At 41.3% G+C, this 28,000-nt stretch overlaps 1 protein-coding gene and 1 long non-coding RNA gene across 9 annotated transcripts in view; both read left to right on the plus strand.

Moving 5' to 3' along the window:
• The window catches only part of RBM6 (RNA binding motif protein 6), a 55,414-nt gene that overhangs the window by 14,094 nt on the left and 13,320 nt on the right, over positions 1–28,000 (plus strand). For all 8 annotated transcript variants that reach the window (XM_083726512.1, XM_083726513.1, XM_083726510.1 and 5 more), the window contains exons 6-7: positions 3,028–3,101; positions 27,540–27,614. In XM_083726512.1, the coding sequence (XP_083582638.1) occupies positions 3,028–3,101; positions 27,540–27,614 (149 nt within the window). The remainder of the gene's footprint in view (positions 1–3,027; positions 3,102–27,539; positions 27,615–28,000) is intronic.
• LOC310838875 lies at positions 16,670–24,477 on the plus strand. The gene is made up of 2 exons (XR_014561196.1): positions 16,670–19,936; positions 24,251–24,477. It is a non-coding gene; the product is annotated as an uncharacterized lncRNA (long non-coding RNA).

Below are 28,000 nucleotides of genomic sequence, written 5' to 3' on the forward strand. Positions count from 1 at the left end.
CATGTTGCCTGCCGTGAACTTTTCCTGATTGCTAGTGTTGTTTCCTGTTGCCGTTGGCTACTGTGACGTTGTTACGAAAACTTGTTGTTTTTATTTACTGTGATGTTTTTACTGTGACTTACTGGGGTTTTTTGGGGGGGGGGGTTAAGGTTTTGTGTGTTATGATTTGAACCGCTTTGGTATTTTTGAAAAGTGAAACCTAGTCTAAAAATCCTGTTAATAAACAAATAATTTTTTAAAAATATGCTTAAACCAAAATCCAAATAGGCAGTGCATAGAAAGTTTGAGGCAATTGTCATCTTCATCCTGCTTTGAATTGCTGAGAAATCTGTTGGGGGTGCTGTGTGGATAGTGCTAAATTTGTATGGCAGAGAATGAGCTTGAAAATCGCTGCTTGGTCACAAAGCTTACCAAGTGGCATTGGAAAGGCTGTGGGAAGCCAACCTAACATTTACTTCAGGGTTATTGGGATAAAAGAAAACTATTTCCATATTTCAGTGTAAATTACAATATAAACTCATTAAAATTGCATGCAAGTCTTGCTGGCCTTGTGAGAGGTATAATAAATAAACATTTGATTTTTATCAAGATCTTAAAGAGGGAGATTGTTTCAGTGTATGGAAGTAAAAATAGATTTAATGACAGAAGGCATTATCTATTGTTTGTGTAGAATATGATTAATTTCAGCAATAGTGTTTGTTTCTAATAGAAAGTCACAACAGAAAGTCTTGTGGTAAAAATGTGTCACAAATTTTATTTCCGATTGGGAATTTATAGACCTGTACAATCCTTTCCCTAGTATTTATAGACCTAGTATTTATTCCCTAGTATTTATAGACCTGTACAATCCTTTCCCTGATGGCAGCTGTATTGCTGGGGTGTGTGGAGGCAGAGGAAAATCTACTGCTTGCAAACGTATTTCACTAGAATGCAAATTTTCACACTATAAGTAGGTAGACAGATAGCATGAGACTGTTTTTAGAGGTTTTGGTTACAATCAAGCAGCATATAAATTCTGTTAAATAAAAATAAAATAAAATGTAGTTTTGCCTTAAGAAACCTTTATAAAGCTGCTTAATTGATTGCACGGAATTCAGTAGCTCATCTTCCAGATACATGGGCATGGGCATTACTCAATTTGCTGGTCCCCGTGCCTCCCGAGGAAATAGATAAAATCTAACACTGTTAGCCAAAATTTAAGTTATTAGTGACATGGAGATACTGCTGAATATGATATTGTCTTTAAATATTCTGCCCTCTTTGCCTTCAGTTGTGTAGCAAGTTATGTCATGACATCCTCTTGCTGTAAATTTGCTTAACAGCCGCCACCAATAATATTGGCTAGGGATGGACACACAACATACAATGTGATGACATCACAATATGAATAAATGTTGTTGTATATTATGAAATGCTGCTTAAAAAATAATAATCATTGTCATTATTAACAACCCAAAAGTGCAGTAGCAGGGTGTTACATCATGGTATATAGAAAGCAAAAGAAGCAATAAATAGTAAGAAAAGGAAATGCTAAGAAACTAATATAACTCAAGACATCCATATGTCCTGAGCTGACGTAGATGGTGAATCTTGATCATCAAGGTCCAAAGCATAAGAAAGAAAATCCCACCAGATGGCATAGTTCTGGATCCTCCAACCCCCGGGAAACTTGTGTGTTCTTCCTTCCCCCCACCTTAGCCAAATTCCATAGGTTCTCACATCACACATCCCTATGCTACCTGTAAAATGTTCAGCGCTGAGTGATAAGGAGACCAAAGCATTGCAAACTAGTTTTAGGACATAGCATCTTTCCAGTGATTTTCATGTCAGAGGAAGGTGGATATCTCCTGATAGACAAAGATGATGTGTGTGTATGTCACATAGAGTTTCTGGTATTTGTTTGCTTGTTTTCTTTAAAGAAAAAACAAAAACAAAACCTATTCATACTCCTGTGCCAGTTACTTTTCTGTGCTACACAAGGCCTTCTGTTGCATTAATTTGTTCTATCTGCAATACCAGATCGGACAGAGTTAGTACATAATGTTTATGTTTTGTGTTATTTGTGAAAAGAACTGAAGCATCTGAGTAGATGAAGCAGTCAAAACAAAATGTTTTATTTTTGTTTCATTGTGAATTATTCCATTGCAAACCAGTTCTTGCAGTTTCAGCCTTGGAAACTTTGCACACTGTTCCCTGCTTAAAGTGACACATCTTCCCTTGAGTAAGCCTTGGTATTAATTTAGATGGTTATGAATCCTTGATAATTTTGAGGTAAGGACATCTTTATGTACCCTTCTGGCCTCCGTTTCAGGCAGATGGGTGCATCGCTTCTTGAAATAACTTTCATCGCTAGAAAATACTATTCTATTAGTGGAATATGGTTAACTAACCATTTTACAATATGGTTAAAGAGATTACAAATGGAACCCCCCCTCACAATAATTGCTTGCCCTTTAACTTGGACTACCTGTGAAGAAAGGAACAATAGCATTTTAGGGTAGTCTTGTTAATTTCCTTGCAGTGTTTTAGAACTGTATTAGATCAGTTTAAAAATCAAAATCAAAAGGGTTAAAAAAATGATCTTCACTTGAGGTGAAAAAGATTCTGAGACTAATACTATTACTGTAGTAAAAAAATTAACAAAAACTTAAGCACTTTGACTTCTTGGTTTCACAAGGGTTGAAATGATGCCATTGAAACCAGACTCTGCTGCCTGGACTTTTGAAATGGTTGTTATGCTTTTTTAATAAGTGTAACTCTGTAGTGTTCAGTATCTCCTTAATTTCTAGGAGAATTGGCCCTTTACACTTTCGTTGACTTTTTAATGGAAACCCACATTGCCTCCTGAATTTTACAATGTTTAAGACCAATTTTTAAAAGCACCAACTATTGCCTTTGTTTTGTTTTATGGGGAGCATAGGGTGGCGGTAAATGGGTGTGTGCTGAAGGGAAGGGGAAACTGGGTACTGAAATTGTGGCTTTCTGGCACTAACGCAAATCCCGTCTGTATTTAAATGCTGTCCCCAGGTTACGACTATGGCTATATCTGCGTGGAGTTTTCCCTCTTGGAAGAGGCCATCGCCTGCATGGAAGCCAACCAGGTTGCTTTACACTTCGGTCGAAAATGCTGCTAGAAGAATATTTTTGTGGGGAGGGTTGACACCTAGTGATTTTTAAAAAAATAAAGATACAGAGAAAGTCTTCCCCCCCAAAAAAACCTGTACAGCGTAACAGCCAATGTGCTGATGTATTGCAGAAATCTGGAGAGGCTTAATGTTCCACAGAAAGAACTTAGGTTCATTTTTTCCCTAAATAGTCTGCCTCTCAAGATGTGCATGCTTCGCAGGCTGGATAGTTTCTAAGTGTGGTAGTTAAGGAAAGGTTTCCAGTTCTGGTGGTTGTTCTTATGAGCTTGTATATGTGGTAGATTTCAAGTGACAGTAGCTAAACTGCTGTCAGATGTTTCACTTTCTTGATTGTACAGTAAAATGAAAATCTGTACTTCCTCTAAGCAAAATAGTTATGTTTGAATATGCTCTTGGGAGTGCAGACTCACACACACCCCTCTACGTGTATTCATGGGCTAGACCACTAATATGCAGCTCTGAGTGAAAAATCCAGTTTGCATGCCTCATTTGTCTATGTGTTTTCATCTGGTTGGAGGGGCGGGCTTTGTCTGTTTCCTTGAGTATTCATATTTATATTTTTATGCAAGTTGGAGCTGCATAAGAGAAGTCTGGCCTGTTCCAGCTGCACCTGGTTAATCTGAATGTCTTAACATTTTCTTAGAAATAGAAAGTCGCTAGCATAGCTCCAAATTATATCTTTTATATTGAGCACTATAAATAAAAAGTAGTAAATTATAGCAGAAAATGGATCTTACAATAATACCCATGGCTTGGAAATTTCAGAAAATAAGCCCTATGTTTCCCTCCACTTTTAAGAAATTGATCAAATTCTCAACTATTTTTACATAGTAAATTCTTACTTATTGTTACTCAGTTCTTCATATCCAGCTTAAGAAATGTCTTCCAGTTTCTGGCTGCTACAATTCTAGAAGTGATTTTCTCACAAAAATAATGTAAGCTGGAAACACTGTGTCCTTGGTAATCTCAGTGAACAGATTGATGCTAAATGTGATGATTTATACCCAGCAATTTGAGAAATGAAATTTAGGAATCCTCGCCACGAATCTGTTCTCATAACATGATTATCAGATATAATGACCAGAGTGCTTCCCTGTCCAACAGCTGTCAGTTACTTGTTTATACATATTAAAGTAAAGCAGCCATTTGAATGTTGTAGTTATTTTCTGACAGCATCCTATTTTTGTAGAATCTACGGGTTGTCCTTCTAGATATTGTCATTGCCCATCCTTTTTTTGTTTACTGTCCCCCGTAGCTCAAAAACTCAGGGCAGCACTATATATAAGCCTGATTATAATGCAGAATATGAATTTTCTTTCTTTCTTCAAAATTGGCTTAACCAATAAGGAAGATGATACTTCATTATTATGAACCATTTATCATTCACTTTGTACAATAAAAAGTCTCAAAGTAACTTGGCAATGTAAAATACATACTTGAGAAACATAACATACATAAGCTCTGTAGTTCTTGGGGGGGTTGTTTCTTAACTCTTTCAGATGTTCCATAAATTCTCAATCACGACTGAATTTGAAATATTACTTTTGGAATAAGAATTCCTTATACCTTTAGCAGCATTTCATAGCTGCTGTTGCAGTAGTCTGTCTGCAGCTTTATTCTGAGCTGTAGCTAGGTCTTTTTCTCTTCTTATTTGCATTTATACCATTATATAGTTCATCCTATTCTGGACAGATAACAGACGATAACTACCCCAAAAGAGGAAGTGATGGCAACAAATTTGGATGACATTAGAAGAAGATTAGACAAATTCAAGGAGGATAAGGCTATCAGTAGTTACTAGATACAATGGCTGTGTTAACCCAACTACCTGAGGCAATATACCTCTGAATGCCAGTTAGTGAAAGTGACAAGTGGGGAAAGTGCTGTTTGGCTCAGGTTCAACTTGCAGGCATCCCACAGAGATCTGATTAGCTGTTTTGGTAGCATAGTTTAGATTTGTGTTAAATATGATTGGCATTTACCACAGTGCTGCCCACTAACAAGGTTTTATTTTCAAAACCCACATTTCTCTTTCACCAGTGGCCTGGAAACAGTTTCCCTGTTTCTTCTTCATCTTGCTTAAGCTGCAGCAAACTCAGATGTTGTTTCCAGTAGCCGTGCAGCTATAAACAAGTTTCCCACCATTAAAGCTTCTTATTCCACAGAGAGTCCCAAATTAATCTGAGCAGTGGCTCTTGTGTACACATGGCTCAAAAAAGCACTGGCACAAGGTTAACCGTCAAACATAAGCAGAGGCCATACTGCAGAGCCCCTTCCCTTCCTTTGGATCAGCTTTTGATTTATAATATTTGGATGCTTTCTGACTCAGGATTGACCAGGTTCAGCTTCTGCCTGTTCATTAACTGTAGAGTTTGTGTGTGTGGGTGTGTGCTCTATATCAGGGCAGAATTTCTCTTTGACGTATTGTACATGAAGACCCCTCACCCTCAAAAAGCTACTTTACTTTTTGTAGGAAGTATGCCTGATGTACTGTCTTCTGCCAGTTTGGACTGCTGTAGCCAAACCAGTGAAAATATGTGGGTTTTTTTTTAATGTGCCAGGAGAGTTTTAGAACCCTCTCCTATTCAGATACAGAGAAAAGCCCAGAAAAGGCACCCAGGCGACAGGAGCAGGGGGCTACTAAGCAGGATCTGTTGATGATGATGAAATTCACAGGGTTACTGTTGTCCTTGTCACCAGAGGGATTTATTTGGCATTCCATGCACTCTTGTTGCTGCAAGTGCAGTGCCATTTAATTCAGGGTAGAGAAATGAGTAAAGCAAACGATAATTGAATGTGTCTCCTGTTCTCACTGATTGAACACCCACCGTGTGATATTTGTAAAATTTTAATACCATGACTTTCATGGTGGTCTGTGGTCAGTTGTCTTGTCATTTGGTTTTGACATCACTTTCTCTGTTAGTATGTTGCTGCTGTCCATTTGGGGTGAGATGCCTTTTTAGGTAGGGAAGAGGTGCGGAAAGTAATATGTCTTATCTAATTTGCATCGCCTGCATACACGGAGCTGAATTGTTATCTCACTAACAAAATGACTTCAGAGTTAATGAACTGGCTCCTTCCTTCTTCAGACAACAGCCTTGAAAAGGAAAGAATTTAGCATTTCTTCTTAATAGAAAATTACTGAGTATGCCTTTTTTTCAATTGAAGAATTCAATTATTTCAAAAGGTTCTTTCATTTTGAGGACATGTTTAGCTCCCTGTGTGGGATGGAGGGAGCAACCTGTATTAATTTTCAAAATCTCAGCTATCCAGGGTATTCATGCGCTTTTATTCTTTATAGTCACCAGGAGCCGAGGAAGATTAAAATGCTGCCAGTTCTGCCTTGTCTTGGTTCCTATTCTAAAATAGCCAATGTCTGTCATTTATTTTAAGCATAGATTACCTGTGATTGAAAACTGAAGAATATTTGTATTAGATGATGGCATTAGTATAGTTGTCGTGATACTGTTACCAGTCAGTGAAACAACTGAGCTGACACAAGGTTGTGTTACAAGGTTTATTTGCTATGCCTGAGTTGGGTGATCCATTTCAAGTTAGTTATAGCCCTTGTAATACTAAGGATATAAATTCCATAAACCAAATTGATAAGCGTGTTCAATTTCTCACAGTTGTTGAGTAGCTGTAAGCACAGGCAGATATTTCTCTTACCATTTTCTGGATCATTGATAAATCATTAGAATGAGCTGGATAAGGAACTGTAGAAAAACCACAAAATATGTTCTCTTATCTTTCCTGTGAGGCCTGATTCATGTTAAGTTTGAAGCCCTTTGCCAACAGTGGTTCTTAACTGTGGTCCATGAACACTGATGCAGGCAGTTTAAGGCAATTTAGAGCATTGACTTAAGGATGAAACATTGAGGCCAGCAGCTCATCTATGATACGTTTGACCAGTTGTGACATAAAAGGAAGAGAACTTTATTGGGAAGAAAGGCTGGTGAAGTGTGTGGCTGCAATTCTTGCAGTTCTTCTTTTACTTCCTATGTGCAGTCTGTGGCACATTCACTTGTTAGCTGCAGTATCCAGCAGTGGTTTTGCACTAGCAGAAAGCACATGATTGTGCATAGTGGGATACATTATCTTTTTGGGATTGATCCTGCCAGCTCCACTCCATGCCTTCTATTCTGCTCCTAAAGGTTGGGGAACTCTCTTGAAAACATGGGATATGGCATGGAAGCTGTCATGGGGAGGAGGAAATACTAAAAACTGGATGGCTCAACTTGCATGAGCAGAAGCGCTTTCCACTAGTACAAGGCATCATAAGTTACAGCCCAATATCTTTTTCCAGTAAAGAACTTCATTTGTGTGCATCTGAGGTCTCAGACTGAGCATTTATTTGGGTATCCTTGTGATATCTATGGAACTACTGTGGAAAACAGTGTGAGACAACAAGTTGCTCCTGCAGCTAATTTTGTTGGCACCAAGTGGCTAGGATTTCTCAATAGGAACTCCATTGTGCAGACAATCCGCAGCCATAGCAGGGCTAAGTGGTTCACCTGATGCCATGGTGATGAGGTATGATTGACAGGTGGGCAGCCTCATCCACTGGTAAAAATGGTCTGCAGGATGGGATCTCAGAATGCAGCTTGTCCTGTCTTACAACATCTCCATTAGCTACCATGTAAGCACAGCCCCTGACATCATCTGAAGTTGGCCCATTCTTCCACCCCCACCAGTTCCTTTCTTGCTTTTTGTTCCTTCCCCAGTGGCATTTAGGTTTGGGAATTCTAATCTGAGATAGCCATGGTGAAAATGGAAGCAGGGCAGTGGTTATTCTGGGCTAGTTAATCCAAAACAGTTTTTTCTCTGACTCTGTCAGTTATTTGCTTCCGCTTGCTTACTACTAGCATGTGCCTTCCCTATTAAATAGCAGATTTACTCCTGAGGGAGTGTACCCTCAACAAGGAAAAGATAGGCCCTTGAGGGCTTTAGTTAATACAGTGGTACCTCAGGTTAAGAACTTAATTCGTTCTGGAGGTCTGTTCTTAACCTGAAACTGTTCTTAACCTGAGGTACCACTTTAGCAAATGGGGTCTGCCGCTGCGCCACCGCGTGATTTCTGTTCTCATCCTGAAGCAAAGTTCTTAACCCGAGGTACTATTTCTGGGTTAGCGGAGTCTGTAACCTGAAGTGTCTGTAACCCGAGGTACCACTGTACAATCAACCTGAATTAAGCTGAGAAACAAGTTTGTAACGGGGGGGCAGGACTAAGACCAGGATATTTTAAGTGTCATACTCTCCTGCCTGAGTGTTAAAGACACAGTGAAAAGCACTTGTCTGTATATCCCATTGCTATCAGAGGTATGGTAGGTGAGCAGCGGAGATAGGGCCTTCTTTCTAGTAGTGCCTAGATGGTCGAATGCTGTCCCTGGTGAAAGCTCTGGACTCCTTCCCTACTTTCATGCAGGTCCACAGCTAAGTCCATTTTCCCCCCACTAGCCTTTTAATCTTTGACTATTGTGTCCTATTAATGTGGCTACTTATACTCTTTTATGTTTTGCAGTGGTTTCATTGTTTTAAAGCTACCTTTTGACAGTGTTGTATATAGCATGGAAAAACAGGACATAAATATAATGGAATTTTAAAAAAATGTCACTAGGGTCAAATGCGTGAGAAGTTGGTATAATACAAGTTGGACAATGTTAGGAGAATTGCATGAGAAAAATATTTGCCTTTTGCTTTCATCTGTGTGTAAATACTTTGGCGATCGTATCTTTGCATAATTGGATTTCGTGTGCTGGCAATATTGTGTTGCATATTTTGCCTCTGTACAAAGGGGGAGTTGTTTGATTAACTAAGAGATTACAACAGTCCTTTCCATGTAGCTTTTACACTTCTGTCTTCTTTAGTCACTCTTGTTATTCTTTCGGCAATCGTTTTGTAAAGCAAAATCTCATGTCAATATAGGATCCTGCTGAGATTGCACTAAAAAGGCTTTCTGTCCTCTTCCTCTGGTTAGGGGAACCTCTTATTGCTGTGGGATTTGGAAGAGGTGTCCACGCTGTACAGTGGTACCTCGGGTTAAGTACTTAATTTGTTCTGGAGGTCCGTTCTTAACCTGAAACTGTTCTTAACCTGAAGCACCATTTAGCTAATGGGGCCTTTTGCTGCCGCTGCACCACCGGAGCACAATTTCTGTTCTCATCCTGAAGCAAAGTTCTTAACCCGAGGTACTATTTCTGGGTTAGTGGAGTCTGTAACCTGATGCGTATGTAACCTGAAGAGTATGTAACCTGAGGTACCACTGTGGTAATATGACCACTAAATAGTGACCATATTCATCTGCAATGCTAAAACAAAAACACAAACTAATACAGTAGCCCCCTCCCACAACACAGTTAAAAGGACATAGAATGTTAACCAGCCAAAGGCCTGTTTAAAGAGAAATGTTTTTGCCTGGCATCTAAAAATATATAATGAAGGTGCCAGGCAAGCCTCCTTGGGGAGAGCATTCCACAAACTGGAAAGCCACTGTTTGCACAAGGTCTGTTCTTGTGTTGCCACTCTCTGGACCTCTCCACTCTCGTGGAGGAGGCACATGAAGAAGGGCATCAGATGATGATCACAGTGTCTGGGTCAGTTTATATGAGGAGAGGCTGTCCTTGAGGTATTGCAGTCCTCAGACATTTAAGGCTTTATAGGTCAAAACCAGCACTTGGAATCGGGCCCATAAACTAATTGGCAGCCAATGCAGTTGGGCCAGGATTGGCGCAATATGCTCAAATGGACTTGCCCTCGTGAGCACCCCGGCCACTGAATTCTGCACCAGCTGGACTTTCTGAACAGTCTTCAGAGGCAGCTCCTTGTATAACACATTGCAGTAATCTCTTTGAAACACAGCATTTTGGCGAGGGGGAGGAATGAGTTGTGCATTGGGTAGTGGCATGGTGGTGAGTGTGTGCTGTTTGTGTGGTTTGTATGTGTGTAGCATGTTCTCTGTATACATTGACCATGCCAGTCACTGGTATGTGACCCTTAGAGGGGTGGCCTATGTCAGTGTGGTCACTGGGCTGAAGAAGGTTCACAAGCCCTGACTGATAGGCATCACCGTGCAACCCGGTTATCTAATGCTGTTCTCTGAACCTGCCACCCTAAGTAGGAGTGGAACCATGGTAAAATACTATCCCCAACTCTGGAGACCCTCTAGTCCAGGCTTTCTCAACCTTGGATCCCCAGATGTTGTTGGACTACAACTCCAATCATTCCCAGCCAGGAGGACCAGTGGTCAAGGATGGTGGGAGTTGTAGTCCAACAACATCTGGGGATCCAAGGTTGAGAAAGGCTGCTCTAGTCAGATGCCATGGTCAATGCTATCAAAAGCCACTGAGAGATCAAGCAAGAACAACAGAGTTGTGCTTCCCCTATATCTGTCCCATAGAAGGTAATCCAAGGCCAGTTCCGTCCCCAAACCAGTCCTGGATTAAAATGGGTCCTTCAGGAGGGTCTTCAGTAGGACCACCAATATCACCCCAAAATCTAAAGTTGTACAGTGCTTTACCACCAGAAGTGGTATTTGTGACTAAGGGATAATTCTCAACTTTCTCAGAGTCCAAGTAAGGGTTTGTAGGAACAGTCACACTACTGTCCCCTTCAAGGCATTAGGCACCACCCCCTTGCTCAAAGAAACATGAACGATTTTCTTCCCATGTAATATACGTGGCATTAAAGTGCATGCTTCTAAGCCTTATTTGTACTACAGCATGACTGGACATGCTGCTTGCCCTTGGCACACACTAAGTCGAGTGGTAAGAAGCTACTCTCTTGGAGAGATGCTCTGAAGGATTCTTGTACCTCCTCTTTGGGGTACTGGAGTAATGACCAGGTTTGCTCCAGGGTAGCAGCTGCGCGGGTCAGCCTACTATGCTGCAACTTACAAAAAACATTTCTGGTTGAAATCATCCTTTCATACCTTATATAAAAGAATGAAGCACTGCTTCTGATGATACAGGAATGTATTTTAGTTATTGCCAGAATGAGAGAGTATGAAAACCCTTTCCTGTCTTGACAGAACATCAACTAAGACCATACTAAGACACAGAATGGCAGTGTCCAAGGGAAGTCCCATCATATTGGTAGTTTTGTGAATTTGATGACCCCCTCCCTTTAAATTCGTTATTCAATAAGTGCAAAAACCAAGCAATATGCAAATCACCAGCAGCGAATGTCGGGGTGCAGACTGGTCATTGTTCACCATCTTATATGGGTATCTTAGCTTCACTTGACAATGCTAACATATATAGACTACGTGTTTGTGTACTGTGAAATATCGGCATAGCTTCTCATAAAACTTTATTCACTTCTTATAAAGAAGGGTGTTGGCCTCCCCTGGCCCATTCATCTTGTGAGTGCTGTCTTTGATAACTTTCCCTGCCTTAAAGTAGGATGTCACAACTATGCATGGAACTTTCATAATGCAAGCCTATTAATAAATAAAGTACACAGTTGTGAGAACTGAATGTACAGTTGCTTCCCTCAGGCCAAAACAATGCATTGCAGTGAAGCAGAAAAATAGCCCTGTGTACAGTCCCTCGTGTGCAGATTGATAGTACATAAGCAGTGTGCAGGGGACTCTTCTTGTCCACCTAAAGGAACTAGTAGCTCTTGAAGGCTTGGAGGTGATGATAGATCTACTGTTGAGGCGGAGGTTGCAGCCATGAAGATGATTAAGTTCTTATACAGTGGAATCTTGGGTTGCGAACGTGATCGTGCGGGATGCACATTCGCATCCCGCAGCATTCACAACCCACGTCTGCGCACATGCAGGTTGCAATTCGGTGCTTCTGTGCATGCCTAAAGCGCGACCGCCGAAACCCGGAAGTAACTCATTCTGGTGCTTCCGGGTTTCGGCGGTCCGCAACCTGAAGCGTCTGCAACCCGAGGTATGACTGTATATGTTTAAGGCTATTCTGTTGTATTTCACATATAGGGTGGAACATTCTTAAACAAAACCATCTCGTTTTGTAGCTTATTCATTGACGCCTTAAACTCTATGCATCTTGTGCCATAGGAAAAAATGTGCTTCTTAGAAAATCTTAGTGAAAGCAAGGACTTCAAGTGTGGAGACATTTCAGTTTTTTATAGATCACTTTTATTTTGTGTTTGGCATTCATGGTGAAGAGTCCCTTGATATCCTTTTTATGACATGCTGTAACGTATTAGAAGAACATTGGCAGATTTCCCATAGCATTGTTTTCTTTCACAATTTAGAAGACACAGCACAGGATGTCTTTCTGTCAAGTCAAGTTGCTTTCTTGAGACATTTCATCCAGGCTGTTCCTTTTCTGTGCTTTCTGTGCTGGCAGAGAAAGGAATATTTGAGTAGCTGCAATAGTTCATATACAGCTATCCTGTTGTGACTGTCCTTCCATTGTTGGACTGCAAATTAGTGTGCATTCTGATTGCCTGATTGAGCTTTTCACAAGAATCTGTCTGGTGATGAAATGTGTGGTGTAAACATGCCTAGTGAAACAACTGAAGAAAAACTTTGCTCCTGCTGCAGCTCGTTTTTACTATGTATTGGTTGTAGTCAAGTGATTGTTTGGGCTGTTAGGAGTCCAGTGGATCCTGGTTTTTTTGTTTAATTTACTGGCATGGTTAAAGGAATTAAAATCATACATGGCTCCAAGTAGCAGTGAGCTACATGGTAGCAATCCATGACAGAAAGTGTGCATCTACAGAAACTACTCACTGGCTGCAATCATGCAGCATATTACAGAAAAGAGCTTGCAGGGTCATATCCAGATTACCCATGGGATTCCGGACAATATCAACTTTCCTGTAGCAAGAAGCGAGCGAGTCCTCTTTGCTGTAGAGGTAAGTTTGAATTGCCCTCACTGACTGAGTAAATCCTATATAGGAATTATGCAAGGGTAATAGCAGGAATTTAAAGGGCCATGTGTAACCTCCTGGGCAGGGCTTTCTAGCCTTCTGCCTTTAGCATTTAGGATTCTGGATAGCTCAGTTGGTTAAAGTGTGGTGCTGATAACTCCAAGGTTGCAGGTTTGATTCCTGTATGGGACAGCTGCATACTGTATTCCTGCATTGCAGGGAGTTGGAATAGATGATCCTCATGGACCTTTCCAACTCTACAGTTCTGTGATTCTATTACCTTTGTGTCCCTCAAAAGCTACCCTGAATGTCAGAATACCTTCTCAAGCAGATTTCCATGAAATGTAAAAGCCAACCATTCTGCTAACGATGTTGGATGCTAGCCAAAATATTTAGGTGCTATAACTCACATGTGGGCAACTTTCCGATTGCAAGTTGGAACCTTTCGGAGTGCCCTGTGTTGGTGCCCGAGTTACTCCCACTGCAAAATTCCTAATGCAAATCATGCTGTCCTCTCCCAGCTCAACAAATAGGAGTGTGGTTTTTTTTGGTGAGGAGAACTGGGTGGGAACTGTCCTTCCATGTAAATTGTGCTCTCCTCAGCCCATCATACAGCTGTTAGGTGGACTGATTGGTAGTGTGGGTGTAAATGGATGTGTTTAACTGTGATGGGGTGGCTGTGTATGTGTGAATAAGCATAATTGTGATGGGGTATGTGTGGCCCTGCCCACTGCCTTTTCTTACCCCATCTGCAGGCACAGGGCTACTGGCCACCTAGTTATCTTTGGAGAGAAATAGCATGCTCCACAGCCTTTGTGCTTGGAGGGATTACTAGCGTTGCTTCTAGCCTCCCCTTTTCATTTGGCAAGTAAACAAAGCGGCTTACAAAAGTTTTTAAATATGCAATAAAATATACACTGTATGCAAAATAAAAATAAAATAAAATCATATAGTTTAAAACCAATTAGCCAGATTAAGAACCAGAGATAGCAAACTTGAAGACTAAATCAAACAGTAGAAGCACGCTGAAATCAGAGGTCTTCAGCCACCTTGAAAATGTGTGTCCAGTGTATGGGGAATGTTTAGAAGTTCCAGGTACTTCTACTTCAGTGCTCTCCACAATTCCTTTCTATTTTGTCACAAGCTGAATAAACTGTGGAAAGTAAGCGCCACAAACAGTTTTGCATTCAGATCTCAAGGTAATGATATACAGTGCTATCTGGTGAAATCCAGTTTGGGCTCTGAGAATTATCAACACTCATTGTGGTTGGATCTAGACTTCTGTTTGTGGAAGGACCAAGCTCCAGCAGAGGGTACCGCTGAAGGGAAGGGGGAGCAGAGAAAGTGGTTTTTTGGCATATTCTTTTGCAGTTCCACACTGTTAGAGGGGGTCTTACAACTCTCCCGAGTATGATTACCAGATGTCTCCAGTTCCCGGGGACAGCTCCCGGATTTACCAATCTATCCCCAGACAAAATCCATCCGCTGAATGTCCCCGGATTTAATGTAATGTCCCCGGATTAATCATATGCCTGGGGACTTCCAGACCCTCCCCAGAGCCCAAAGCAGTCGTCCACTACCGCTCCAGAGAGGGTCTCCTCGGGAGCTGGAGGTGCAGCTGGGCTTTGCTGCAACTCTCCTGTCTTTCAGCTGACGCATGAAAAGAAACCTCCCTCTCCATCAGCTCTGCAAACAGCCCTGCTCCTCCTGCTTGCTTGCTTGAGCTGGAGAGGCAAGGCTGCTCTTTGGAGAGGCAGAGCTGAGGTGCAGGGAAGAAGCCTCCCTGCATGACATCTCTGCAAGCTACCCTGTCTCTCCTGCTTGCTCATGAGGAAGAAGGAGCACTGTTTCACGCCTTTAAAGCCCCCTTTGCTGCATTCTGCCTGCTTCTGAGCTGAGCTACCAAGCCGGCAGAAAGCAGGATGCTGCCTTAAGCCTTCCCTTCGCTCTCCCAGACAGAGGCTGTTGCTTCAAAGTTAAGGGTGGTGGTGGAGGAAATTGTCTTGCCTCTTTTGCTCCATTCTGCATGTTTGTGAGCTACATTGGACTGCCTTCCCTCCCCTCTCTCTGTGTTATTGTCTGTCTCCCCATTTTTTCCTGTTCCCAATTCTCCCTTTGTCTTTTCACACATTTGGTTCCCCAACCCTATATATCATTATGTGCTGCTGCTTCATTTTTCTTCCCTTGCACCCATCCCCACTAGCAAAAAATAAAAGGTGAGGAATGTTTTATGTTTATTTTGGGGGTGTTTATTTTGGTTCCCCCTGAACAGCTTTCCCGTTCCCTTCTTATTAAAAAAGGAACTTTAAAAAAATTAAAATGAACCTGTAAAAAAAAAAAAAGAGGCTACCTCTGCTTGCTTGCCTCCCTCCCCTTCCCTTTGATAAAAAGGGTGAGATTGGTGGGATGGGGCTTGGAGGGGGGTACCTTCTGTGTCAAGATAGGTGTAAATGGAGCAGGGAACCCTTATGTTCTTTTAAGTTGTGGCTGCTCTTGTTGAGGTACCTCCATTGCAGGGGGTTGGCCTAGATGCCCCTCAGAGGCCCTTTCTAAATCTGTGATTCTGTGATCATCCCACAGTCGTTTCCTCAAACTTCACTGGTGCCTGTGCAGGAGACACCTGTGCGGGCAGGGCAGCAGCAGGAGGAAGGGGTTTATGCTAACGCTTACTCCTGAGTAAACCTGTAGGGGATCACAGTGCAAGGAGGGAGAGGGAGGGAGTGGAAGCACAGCTAGCCCTCCAAGAAAGCAGGCCGGGACCCAGAGGAAGGCAGCACAGCAGAGGAGACCACAGAAGAGAAGATATTGCTTCTTAATTTTAAAAAAATAACTTTACACACAGACACACACACACACAATCTGTGTCTGTCTGTCTGTCTATCTATCTATCTATCTATCTATCTATCTATCTATCTATCTACAGTGGTGCCCCGCAAGACGAACGCCTCGCAAGACGAAAAACCCACTAGATGAAAGGGTTTTCCGTTTTGGAGGCGCTTCGCAGAACGAATTTCCCTATGGGGTCGCTTCGCAAGACGAAAAAAATCTTGCATCCCCCCCGCGGGTTTCCCCCCGCTTTTTTCGCCCTTTTCTTAAGCCGCTAAGCCACTTATCAGCTGTTCCGCTGATAAGCCGCTTAACAGCTGATCGCTGGAAGCCGCTTGACAGCTGTAGCGCTAATCCGCTAAGCTGTCAATGGGCTTGCTTCGCAAGACGAAAAAACCGCTATACGAAGAGCCTCACGGAACGGATTAATTTCGTCTTGCGAGGCACCACTCTATCTATCTATCTATCTATCTATCTATCTACTACAGTGGTGCCTCGCTAGACGAAAAGAATTCGTTCCGCGATTCTCTTCGTCTAGCGGTTTTTTCGTCTTGCGAAGCAAGCCCATTGACAGCTTAGTGGATTAGCGCTACAGCTGTCAAGCGGCTTCCAGTGATCAGCTGTTAAGCGGCTTATCAGCGGAAAAGCTGATAAGCGGCTTAGCGGCTTAAGAAAAGGGCAAAAAAAAAACCCGCGGGGGGATGCAAGATTTTTTTCGTCTTGCGAAGCAACCCCATAGGGAAATTCGTTTTGCGAAGCGCCTCCAAAACGGAAAACCCTTTCGTCTAGCGGGTTTTTCGTCTTGCGAGGCGTTCGTCTTGCGGCGCACCACTGTATCTATCTCGTATCTATTTATTTAAAGTGTTCCTGGATTCATTGAAAAAAATCTGGTAACCTTGCTCCTGAATAGCTTTTTCGTGGACAGCGGGAATGAGTGCCTCCCCACCTCTTAACAGAGGAGTCTCATGGATGGAGTTCTGCCAACACATATTTGTTCATTTCACTGGTGCCGGCTTGCGCCTGCATTTCATAAAAGTTATTGCTGTCATCTTTGTCTATTCCTGGATTTTTATCTCATGGATCCAAGTAACTGACATCTGGGATCTCCTTAATCACAAGAATATTAAGAACTGTTTTTAAAAGACCAGTTTGAAAGCTCATGGTCCAATGGTGGGTACATGTTGTGGGTTAGATCTAGTTGTTCATTGGGGTTCTGAAAAGAAGTAATGGTCAGGCCTTTTCCTTGCCTACAACAGTAAAGCAAGGGCATAAAATCCAAGTCCCTGTAGACGTTACTGTCTTTTTAAAGGGCAAACTGTTCACTGTGGTGTAAACCACTGAGCCTGGGCTTGTCGATTGGAAGGTCAGCGGTTCAAATCCCCGTGATGGGGTGAGCTCCCATTGTTCGGTCCCTGCTGCTGCCACCCTAGCAGTTCTAAAGCACGTCAAAGTGCAAGTAGATGAATAGGTACCCCTCCGGCGGGAAGGTAAACAGTGTTTCCATGCACTGCTCTGGTTCGCCAGAAGTGGCTTAGTCCTGCTGGCCACATGACCCGGGAAAACTGTCTGTGGACAAACGTCAAATCCCTCGGCCAGTAAAGCGAGATGAGCACCGCAACCCCAGAGTCGTTCGCGACTGGACTTAACTGTCAGGGGTCCTTTACCTTTTTTTTATTTATTTGGAGATAATGAGAAAACTTAATCATTTGAAAGACAAGTACAACTGTTGCAAATGGAGACAAATTCCAAAAGGGTAACTGTGTTGATCTGTCACAACAAAAACAAAATTGGGCGGAAGCTTAAACACTAACATGTATTTGTAGCCTATCTTTCCATAGGACAAAACCCACTGTTAGATCTATAAGTGGTAATTTAAGGGGCCTGGTATAGAGGAGAGAGGAGAAGGGGGAAATGTGTGCATTAAAATGAAAGGTCAAAGAGTCAGTAGAAGTTGGTATGTAACAGTACCCAGGAGAGCGGAAATGGAAGATTCAAGCAGTGTGGTGACATCCACTCATGACTAACAGCCACTGGTGAAAAGATGTAGCATGGTCACCAGTTTAAGTGGACACCTACAGAAGGTGTACTTTCCTTAATGAGTAAGCTGTTCTTAGGATTTGTAGAGTCCATCAAATGGCTAGATCACTGCAGCAAATATTGTCCCTCTGTAGGTATTTACTCACAACTGATCTTGCTATATCTGTTCATCTCTAGTGGGAAACGTGGATCTTGTAATAATTTTATTGGGTTCCATGCAACCTGTACCATGCATAGGAGTGACACATCCACCACTATCTCTTCTGTATTTTGTCCTAGCTTTGTTAAAACAACGGTCACACATTTCCCCCCTACTTTTCTTGGGCTCTGGTCCAGAAAATAAGTATGCCGCAATAAATTTGTTAGTCTTTGAGAAGACCCTCTGTGGCAGGAATAGTCAGGATGATGCCCTCCATATATTTTTAGTCTTCAGTTCCCAACATCACTCACCATTGGTCATGCTGGCTGTGGCTGTTATGAGTTGTAGTCCTGTAACATTTAGAGAACACCACACCCTTGCACTAAGGATTGTGTGAACCTGGGTGTTTGCAATTGAGCAGGGATTAAGTGAAATTCTAAAAATACCATTGAGAGCTCACAAAAGTTGTACCAAATGTAACAGCAAGGATTCCTGTATATAATAATAATATTCCAGTCTATAGTTGACCAGTTCAGGTTAGCAAAAGACGAATCTTGCATCTCAGAGAAAGCTGCTTTTTTCACAAGAGACTATGTACTTTGTCCTACATTTTCCATAGTTGCCATAAGATCTGGGCAGTGGCAATAAAATGAAAGCTCATACTAGTAACAACTAGTTCAGCTGTGGCCCTTTGATCCACAAAGGTCTAGTTTTAACATGCAACACAATTGAGTGTGTTCTCATCTGTTGGTAGAGGCATTATTTTTATTTATTAAAAATATTTATAGTCTGCCCTTTGTGAATGCAGATACAAGGATGGAGTACAGAACACGAAATAAAAACCAACTAATCAAATTTATAAAATAGACAAGACATAATAAAATACACCATCAAAGAAATAAAGCAACAAATAGTTCTGCAGCTGTAGGAACCCTAAGCTTATCTTGTGACACCCTCCTCCCATTAAAAGAGTTTCCTAAAATTCTGTTACTGCTCAACCTGAGAGTGCTTTGTAAGTTATCTCTCTGGATTCTCCAATATGGTACTGTCACATCTCCTTAAGTCTTCTTCAATAACTAATTCCCCATAGTGGGCACTTTGGCCCCCACTGAGTATATGAGTTTGGAACTTTATCATCTTAGGTTCAGATTACAATACTTGTTTCTAAGCCTCCTGTGACAAAAGGAAACCCCTTGAATCAGAAGTTTGAAAGTTTGTTTTTAAAATAAACCTATGCACAATTTGGGGACAAACTCTGTATTTTTGTCTTTTTGTTTTTATTTAAATTTGACCTTTTAGTTTGAACATATTTCCAAAGTGGCTTACAAAAGCATTTTTTGAAAAGACCACCACCACAAACAAGGGGGTAGTCAGGTTTTATTCAGAGCTGACCAATTGAAAATCATTGTACCTACCTTAGTCATGTTCATTAATTTCAGTGGTTCTGCCCTGAGTAAAACTTAGATGAATACCACCCACTGACCAAACAATATTAGAAGTCATCAGGATCATGAGCACAAGGCATTTGGGGTTGGAGAAGGTCTTCTCACAGGACAATGGATTAGCCTTGGGGGTGGCCCAGCTAGAGTAGGTCATGATGAGGTGGCCTTTTCCTGCTGTGTCTTCTTTCCTGTAATACCACAGGGCAGTGTAAGAGCAAGAGAGATACAAAGCAAAGTTCACACTGCGTGCCTTGGCATGATTATGAATAAAAGAGGAACTGAAAATAGTATATACTGAAAATGCAATGGTTCTTCACTGACAAAGTGTTTGGGAGTAGCACTGTACAAGCTGAAATTAGTAGACATTCAATATTTGGGGGTTGGGTCTGAAGTCCAGGAACCTCTCCCTGCCCCCATTTTCAAATCTTTGAAATGCTCTGTTAGGCTGACCCTGTGTTTTGTCCTTTGACAGCCATCTAATTCCTATCTGCATGATCACAGTAAGTCCTTTATAATGGTGTGCCCACATAGTATGGGGTGACTGAAAATAGAATCTAAATTAGGAGATGTTGAGCTATAAATTCTATTTTTTTATACATTTTGCTGTGATTAATGCCCTCTCTCCCAGGAGCCCCAAACCGTGGCTCCATTTGTAACTTGTGTATGTCTGCTGCTTCTCTGTATGTGTCTATGACTAACTTTTATTATAGCATGTTTGTTAAGATTCCATACCAGAACAGCATGGAGAACCTTCCTCTGCTATTATAACTTTGGTGATTTGCCCCTTCCCAAGCATGACTTTGGCCAGCATTTCAACCACTTCCTTGCACTTCTCAGAGTGCAAGCAAGAGAAAGGAGTGTTGGAAGTATTCCTCATTGGAGAGCATTCTAGAATTTGTATATTTGAGCCCTATGTTTTTCAAGTGGTGTTCTTTTTTTAAAAAAAATATTTTTTATTGATTTTCCAGTAAAAAACATCCAATTAAATATCCAATCATAATACTTCAATTAAGTGGTGTTCTGATGAAAGCTGGACTTCCTCATTGAGAAGAAGATAATAATGGCATACAAACTTGCCCACTAGAAGTTATCTTCCCCTGTGATGTGCAGCGATCGGGATGTGTGCATTGGTGTCTTTTAAAATGCACTGTTATTTCACACAGGACCATGATGAGTATTGGTAAACCTGGCAAGTGCTGCTTCTGAGCAAGATGTGCAGGCTAAAACACACTCCAGATTTTTCTGCAGCTGACAGGGTTTAAGGCATATGTTTGAGGGTTGCTCAGCAGGTGTTGAAGTGTAAAATATTTCCTGAATTTACATTCTTACACATTTATTTGGGAATAAGTCCCATTGAATTCAATAGGAACGTTTCCAAATTTTACCTTCAACAAAAACGGAAAAGACCCCAAAATGGCTGAAAACATATTTGTATTAGGGAGTGGCCATATGCAAAATGGGAAAATGTCTGAAAGCAAGTGCTAAAATGCTATTTTGGTTATAAGGTGTTTAAATATTAAGGGTGGAATCCAGTTGGTGCTCTTGTGCTCTCAGAAGGGCTTTTGATTCAGTGGACCCATCTGCTAAGAGAGGAAGGCAATTTTTGCCAGTGCCCTTCAGCCCCCCAAATTGGGTCTTCTATTAGCAGAGGCTTTTGCTGGATCAGAAGCCTTTCTGGGAACACCTAAGCAATAAGTGGCTGCCCGTTTGCAGGATGCTCTCCGCAGGGAAGCTTGCCTGGCACCATCATTATATATCTTTAGGCACCAGGCAAAAACATCTCTATAACCAAGGTCTTTAACTATCTGTGAGCTTTTAGAAATGGGTGGGATTAATGTAAAACACTCTGCACTTGGTTTTAATATATGTGTGGGGGCTTGGTTGTAAATCATTTTGGGTTGCCTTGGGCAAGATAAAGTGACTAACAAATTTTAACAACAGCAACAACGATGACTGGATTGCACCCTGAGCTATTAGTAAATATACTGCTTAAACAAACAAGTGTGATACTTCTTTAAGACTGTAATGCTTTTTTTTTTTTTAAGTTTCCTATCACTGCCTTTTAAAATTGTGGTGAATGGGAAAAGGGTTTTAGTAATATTTAGAAGGACTTTTGAGAGCCACATTTGTGGTAACAAGTACATTTTCTTATTTGCTTTAAGCAGACTAATTATCCAGCTTTTTGTAAGAGTGTCTCCAACACTGAATAGCAGCTGCAGTTGCTTTAAATCTCTAATTGTTTTGGCATTCATGTGTGTGCTCTCCCATCCAATTCCCTCAAAATCTTCCCTGTGTGAGTAAAAGAGCTTCCTCTGTGTAGAGAACAGAAGAAAGAGGATTCTTTTCTGTTGGATTGGAAGCCCTGGAGAATTCACAGTGATCAGCCAGAGTTTCTGGCAGCTCAAGACTCAGGCTGAACTGACCAGCCAGAGCGGATTTGGGCAAAGAAAAGGAGACAAATTTAAAGATTGGAGCTGTTCAAATGACTTGTACCCTAACCTAACTCCAGCATGACATAGATACTAGCGTGGACAAAAGATAGCAAGATGTTCACAGACACAAAGCGAGACAGTGTGAAACATCCCACATCTAGCCTACAGTATATAAATATAAAATTCACAGTATTAGGAACTGCCTGGAAACACCCTCATTTAGCTTGACACTGACTCTAGGCTTTTCCTATTCTGTTCAGTAATGCACCCTTGCCATAATTTAACAGAGTGGTGGTGGGGAGAACACCTGAAGAAACTGGGTGCTAGCATGTCCTATTGTGTACAGTTTTATAAACATGTTACCCACTTGGTTAAACAGGCGGCAGTTTCCTCTTTTCAGCCCTTCCTGTGTAGTTCTCACCTGTCCCAAATGTCTGGATTGATGTAAAGGCAAGCTGATGGGAGGAATGTCACACTTTAAGTTTTTCCATCAGCACAAACATTTCAGCTCACTACATGCATCAATCCCTCCTCTCCTCCCACCACATGCTGTTCTGGGGGTTTGTCTGATCTTCCCCAAGCCAGTTTGTGGGTGGGTGGGAGAGTGGAAAGCCGCATTGTGCGGATTTCTATTAATAGGGCCCAAATTGTAATGATCAAAGTGTGCCATCCATTTTAAAAAGTTGTGGAATGATTCAACATTAATCAACCTTAGCCTTGAGCATTAGACTACATGGATTTTGAAAATATTTTAAGATATAGTGTGAAGAGTTGGGCAACATTTTCTGTTAACATTGCAATTCAGAAGGATTTTTCTGTGAAAATAATACTAATTCTTGACACTAATTTTTATTTCAAAATGGCAGTCATATGGTAACTGTGTTGTAAACCAATTTACACTTAAACCTGAATGATTAATTCCTGAAGATGTATTAAGATCACATATCTAGATTTCAATTAAGGAAACAATGGCAAGGGCACCAAGCATCACACAGCTGCTAGTATATGGAAGTGAGCTTTAGGCTTGCTTTTCTTAAGCAGCAGTCCGTCCGTCCCCCCACTCATCCATATTACATGCCATGAGGCGATCTTCAAAGCAGTTCGAGATACGGGTGTGTATATCAGATCTTTGAAATTAAGTTCGCAACATTCCAGGTATTTAATTCCTAGTTGTTGCTTTTTGTAGAGCAAAGCAGGTTTCAAGGACAAACCTGTACTGCACTTAAACTTACCTGCACGTGCCTCTTTCCCCAGTTGCTTTTTCCTCACCTCATTCATGGGGTTTTAGAAACATATCAGCAGTGCAAGGAGAGGGGTGGTTGCAGTGGGTGAAAAAGGTTTAAATACTCTCTGTGCTTCTCTGCTGAAAGTGGATGCGCCAGAAGCAGTTTTATACATCTCTGTGTTTAACATGTCATTTGGCCCTTGTTATTAATGCTTTATAATCCAGAAATGTAATGGTGTACATTTCACACCCACCCACCGGCTCTTCTTATTTCTTATTTTTAAAAAGAAAGAGTATGTGAGTATGGCTGATATCTAGTGATATCTGCCCACTTGTTCGTGACAATCCACTTGTGCAAATGGGACTTCCTGTTTCTTTCCCCCTGCAGTCCTGCGTAACCCCAAAATCTGTGACAGAGGGTCCCCCAACCCTCCAGGGCAGTTGGGGGCTGCAGGTGGGAGGGGAGAGAAAAGAGAAGTTCCTTTGCGTGAGCAGATGCTTGCCCATGCTACATTGGCTCTCACCCTTTGACTACTACCAGAATGTGCCATTTATGGTGATGATCTGTCTGGGAAATAAAACTCAATGTATCAGAGACTGCTTGAAAATCTCTGCGTATAACCTGTTTTGGGAATGGAAAATAGAAGCAGCATAAAGACACGTCTTGGGCAGAGCGCGGTAGAAGGATGCATGTGAGCAGGGGGAAGGCTAGGATAAAAATGTAATAAGAAAAATTATTCTTAAAATAAGAAGTGAAATGTTAAACATCACTTAGGTGCTTCATTCTCCTTCCTTTAAAAATGTGCTAAAGTATAGAGATGAGTTTTAAAGCTATAGTCTCTGAGATAGAAATAGAAAAGGGTTCAAAAAAACCCAAACCCACCCAACACCTTTTCCCTGGAGTGTTTTCCTATGATGGCAAGAAGTTGGTGAGCAGGCTAATGTAGCTTCTGACTACTTGAAATTCTGAGGGATCCAAGGTCAATGCAGCATTGCTAACACAGCCACTATTAAGCGGTTCTTATAAAGAAAGAAAAGCTTGTTGTTGATGACTGCATCTGGTAAGTAGTAACTATGATTGTTAATAAAGTAATATAAAAATATGCTAATAAGTAATATAGCTATGTTATTGTTCATGAATGATTTTTGTGTTTCAGGAGATCAGCTGTTTCCAGGTTGGAATCCACCTCACATTTAGGAATATGTGGAGCGCAACGAAACTGTGATCTTCAGTTTGAGAATCTGAATTGGAACATCAGAGTATAAAAACACAACAAACCGAAGAAATTCGTATATTACTGCTGTTAACAAATTAGCCTTGATAGACAGAAAATACTTTGGTTGTCATAATCTGACTTAAGTAAAAAATTGTTGTAAAAACAAAGGCTCCTGGTTTTTCTTTCATTTGTGTGGGACTAGAAGAATACATGCATTTTCATTTAATATATGACTGATAAATCATGCTTTGAGTAAGCATGATAGCTGAAAGCATTTGGAAATAACAAAATTAGCAGAAGTAATGCTTGGTACCTATTTAGAAGTGTACATGTTTGCGTAAGACCTCTAAAAGATTTGATGAATACAATACAGACATTTAGTAGCAAATTTGCATAGGCCCAACCCTTTAACAAATTAATGAGCACAGGGGGGCATCAGAGTTTTAGCATCAGAGTCTGGCAAAGTCTAGGTTAAGGGGGAGGCATGCTGTACAGTGTTCCTGTCTGTGAAATGAGCTAACAGCTGGGCCAGAGGTCCCCAGAGGAAGATACAATTTAGGGAGCCAATCAGAAAAGACCCTCAAATTTTGAAGGGAAAAGGTCAGAGTAGATAAAAGGCTGTTGTCTGAATGCACTAGTGGGGAAAGAAAGGAAGGAAGAAAAACTAAACTCAGGGTTGACCTGGAATTAGAAGCAATATATCTGTGTATGTTGCTTAGTCTTAGCTTAATAAAACTTTACAATTAGTTTAACTTGCTTGATCTGTCATAGCTTGCTTTAGTTTGGGTTGACTCCAGAAATGCATGTCTTCAAATATGGTAGTAGGATATCTGCTGGGGCTACACTTTACTGTTTCACCACAGAATCCTCACAGATGATAAAACTGACTAATGGAACTTGAAGGGAGATGATGTCTGAACCAAATTATAGAGAACAAGTTTGGATTTGGATATCCATTGGGGGGGGGGGATACTAGTTTTGTTGCTAATTTAAATAGAATATTATTGGAGTCACTTGTGAATACCACTTGGGATGGAAATTACAAATCTATCTAGGGAGTGAGTAGGAAATTGAATCAAGAAAAACAAATTATATCTGCTAGGCACCTTTTTATCTTTACTGTCATGGGACATATGCATATCTCCCGTAAATAGACGTTAAGCACGCCCATCTTGGGAGCTTTTCTTAAAACGACTCTCTTGCCTTTATTCCATGGAACTAATATTTGAAGGGCTGTCATATATGGTAAGACCCAGTTTTGTACCATCAGATGTGACAGGACTCCCCCCCCCCCCTTCCTGTAACCCTTCATGCACACACCCTATCTGCTCTGGCAGGTCCGCCAACCCACTGGAGTTTATAACAGAACTCTGGAGTGATCGTTCTTTTGTGTTTTGTCAAAAGAAGGTGCTGGTTTTGTTTGTTTCTGTATTTCGGTAAAGAGCAATGTGTTAGTGCCAGAAGCATTTCCTGTATTTTAAAATGGTGCTAGATATGTGTCCATCACCTTTTCATCATAATTGTATCGATGACAGGTTAAAAGTGTAGAGAGGCGGGTATTTTACTTTTTTCTAGTCATCCTTTGAAGCAACCGACTGTTCTGATTACAGGATATTTCTTTCGTTTTAATAAACTCGAGTACCACCTATCAGCTGAACATTAAATCCTCTTATGTAGGCCATCACAAGTTTTTAGTGCTTAATATTTCATAAGTAGATTCTAACTGGCAAAGTGTCACCTGTTTGCTTTCATCATAAGACGAGCTCTCCTGAGATTCTCTTGAGATGTAACCTACCTTTTCTGACAAAGTTTTAAAAGGAGACGTGTTTTAAGATATTGCTTAAGCCTTGTGTTCAGCCTGCAAGTCAAGCATCTAGCTTGCCAATGAAATAAATATGCATCCGAGTCTTAAGATACATGTAAGGAAAAAGTAATTATTATTTTTTAAGCCCTGCACTACCACACACCATTTAGGATCAGGTAAGGGGTAATAACGGGTGGCGCTGTGGGTAAAACCTCAGCGCCTAGGACTTGCCGATCGTCAGGTCGGCGGTTCGAATCCCCGCGGTGGGGTGCGCTCCCGTTGCTCGGTCCCAGCGCCTGCCAACCTAGCAGTTCGAAAGCACCCTCGGGTGCAAGTAGATAAATAGGGACCGCTTACTAGCGGGAAGGTAAACGGCATTTCCGTGTGCTGCACTGGCTCACCAGATGCAGCTTGTCACGCTGGCCACGTGACCCGGAAGTGTCTTTGGACAGCGCTGGCCCCCGGCCTCTTAAGCGAGATGGGTGCGCAACCCCAGAGTTGGACACGACTGGCCCGTACGGGCAGGGGTACCTTTACCTTTAAGGGGTAATAATAATAATAATAATAATAATTTTTATTATGTATACCCCACCCATCTGACTGGGTTTCCCCAGCCACTCTGAGCAACTCCCAACAGAGGACTAAAAACAGAATAAAACACCAAATATTAAGAACTCTTCTAAACAGGGCTGCCTTCAGATATCTTCTAAAAGTCAGGTAGTTGTTTATTTCCTTGACATCTGATGGAAGGGCGTTCCACAGGGCGGGTGCCACTACCGAGAAGGCCTCAGCCTGGTTCCCTGTAACCTCACTTCTCGCAGGGAGGTTAACTGCCAGAAAGCCCTTGGAGCTGTACCTCATATGACTGGGTAGCAGTCATATCAGCACAACATAGCTCAGTCAGGGTTGTGGGTTCAAGGTGAAAGATTCCTGCAAGGGTTGGACTAGATGACCCTCATGGTCCCTTCCAACTCCAAAAATCTACTAAAACATGCTGTTGCATGTCTGTGCCACAGTGACATGGCAGGCAAACTAGACAAGCAGTGGCTTCTTTACCACAAAGTCTTTACCATTAAATTTGCTTTATTAAGTCCAGCCTGTATTTGTAGCATATGGCTAAAACTTAGTTTGATCATCTCCATTTTCTCTTAACACGCACATGTATAACCTTTATTAAAGGCAATACCATTTTGCCTCTTCTTTGTAGAGTTAACTTGATATTTTTGCTCTGTCAGCTTATAGAAGTATAGAATCAATGTATCTGAAATGCAAGTCACCTTTTCCTTGTTTGTTTTCATTCATTTCCAACATTTCAGGTGTTTAAATCAGCCACATGACTTTCCCCAATAAAGTCCCTCTTCAGGTTTCTTTGTTTTTTGTTACGTTTGGCATGTAAATTCTCCTTTCTATTTTTGGTTTTAATAGGGACACCTTGTGATTGGTGGTAAAGAAGTGACTCTGGAATACAGCCAGTCGCCTGAATTCTGGCACTGCAGGCGTGTGAGTATATGGAAAGAGAACTGCAAGTTATCTCAGAAAGAGAATTGAGAATTAGACCACAGATACAGTGTATTCTTTCTTGAATTAAACGAGGCTTTTGTGAATTGGTGTCTAGTATAAAAATCCCAGAGGTATTTCCCCCATTTATTTGCTTTATTCATTTGTTTATTTCATAAAATTTATACACCGCTTGACTGTAAGAAGAAAAAAACAACAACCCCTCAAAGTGGTTTACAACTTTGGTAAACAGTAAAATAAAGAAAAAATTATAACCCTACTTTAAAACATACAAAAGTTGAAGTCCTAAAACAGATTAAAATTACCTCAACTTCCTAAGTATCTGGGTAGGCTTATCTAAACAGCAGTGTTTTCAGTATGCGCAAAAA

Source organism: Podarcis gaigeae (genome assembly GCF_964106915.1).
Source record: "Podarcis gaigeae genome assembly, chromosome: 2".
NCBI classification, from domain to species: Eukaryota; Metazoa; Chordata; class Lepidosauria; order Squamata; family Lacertidae; genus Podarcis; species Podarcis gaigeae.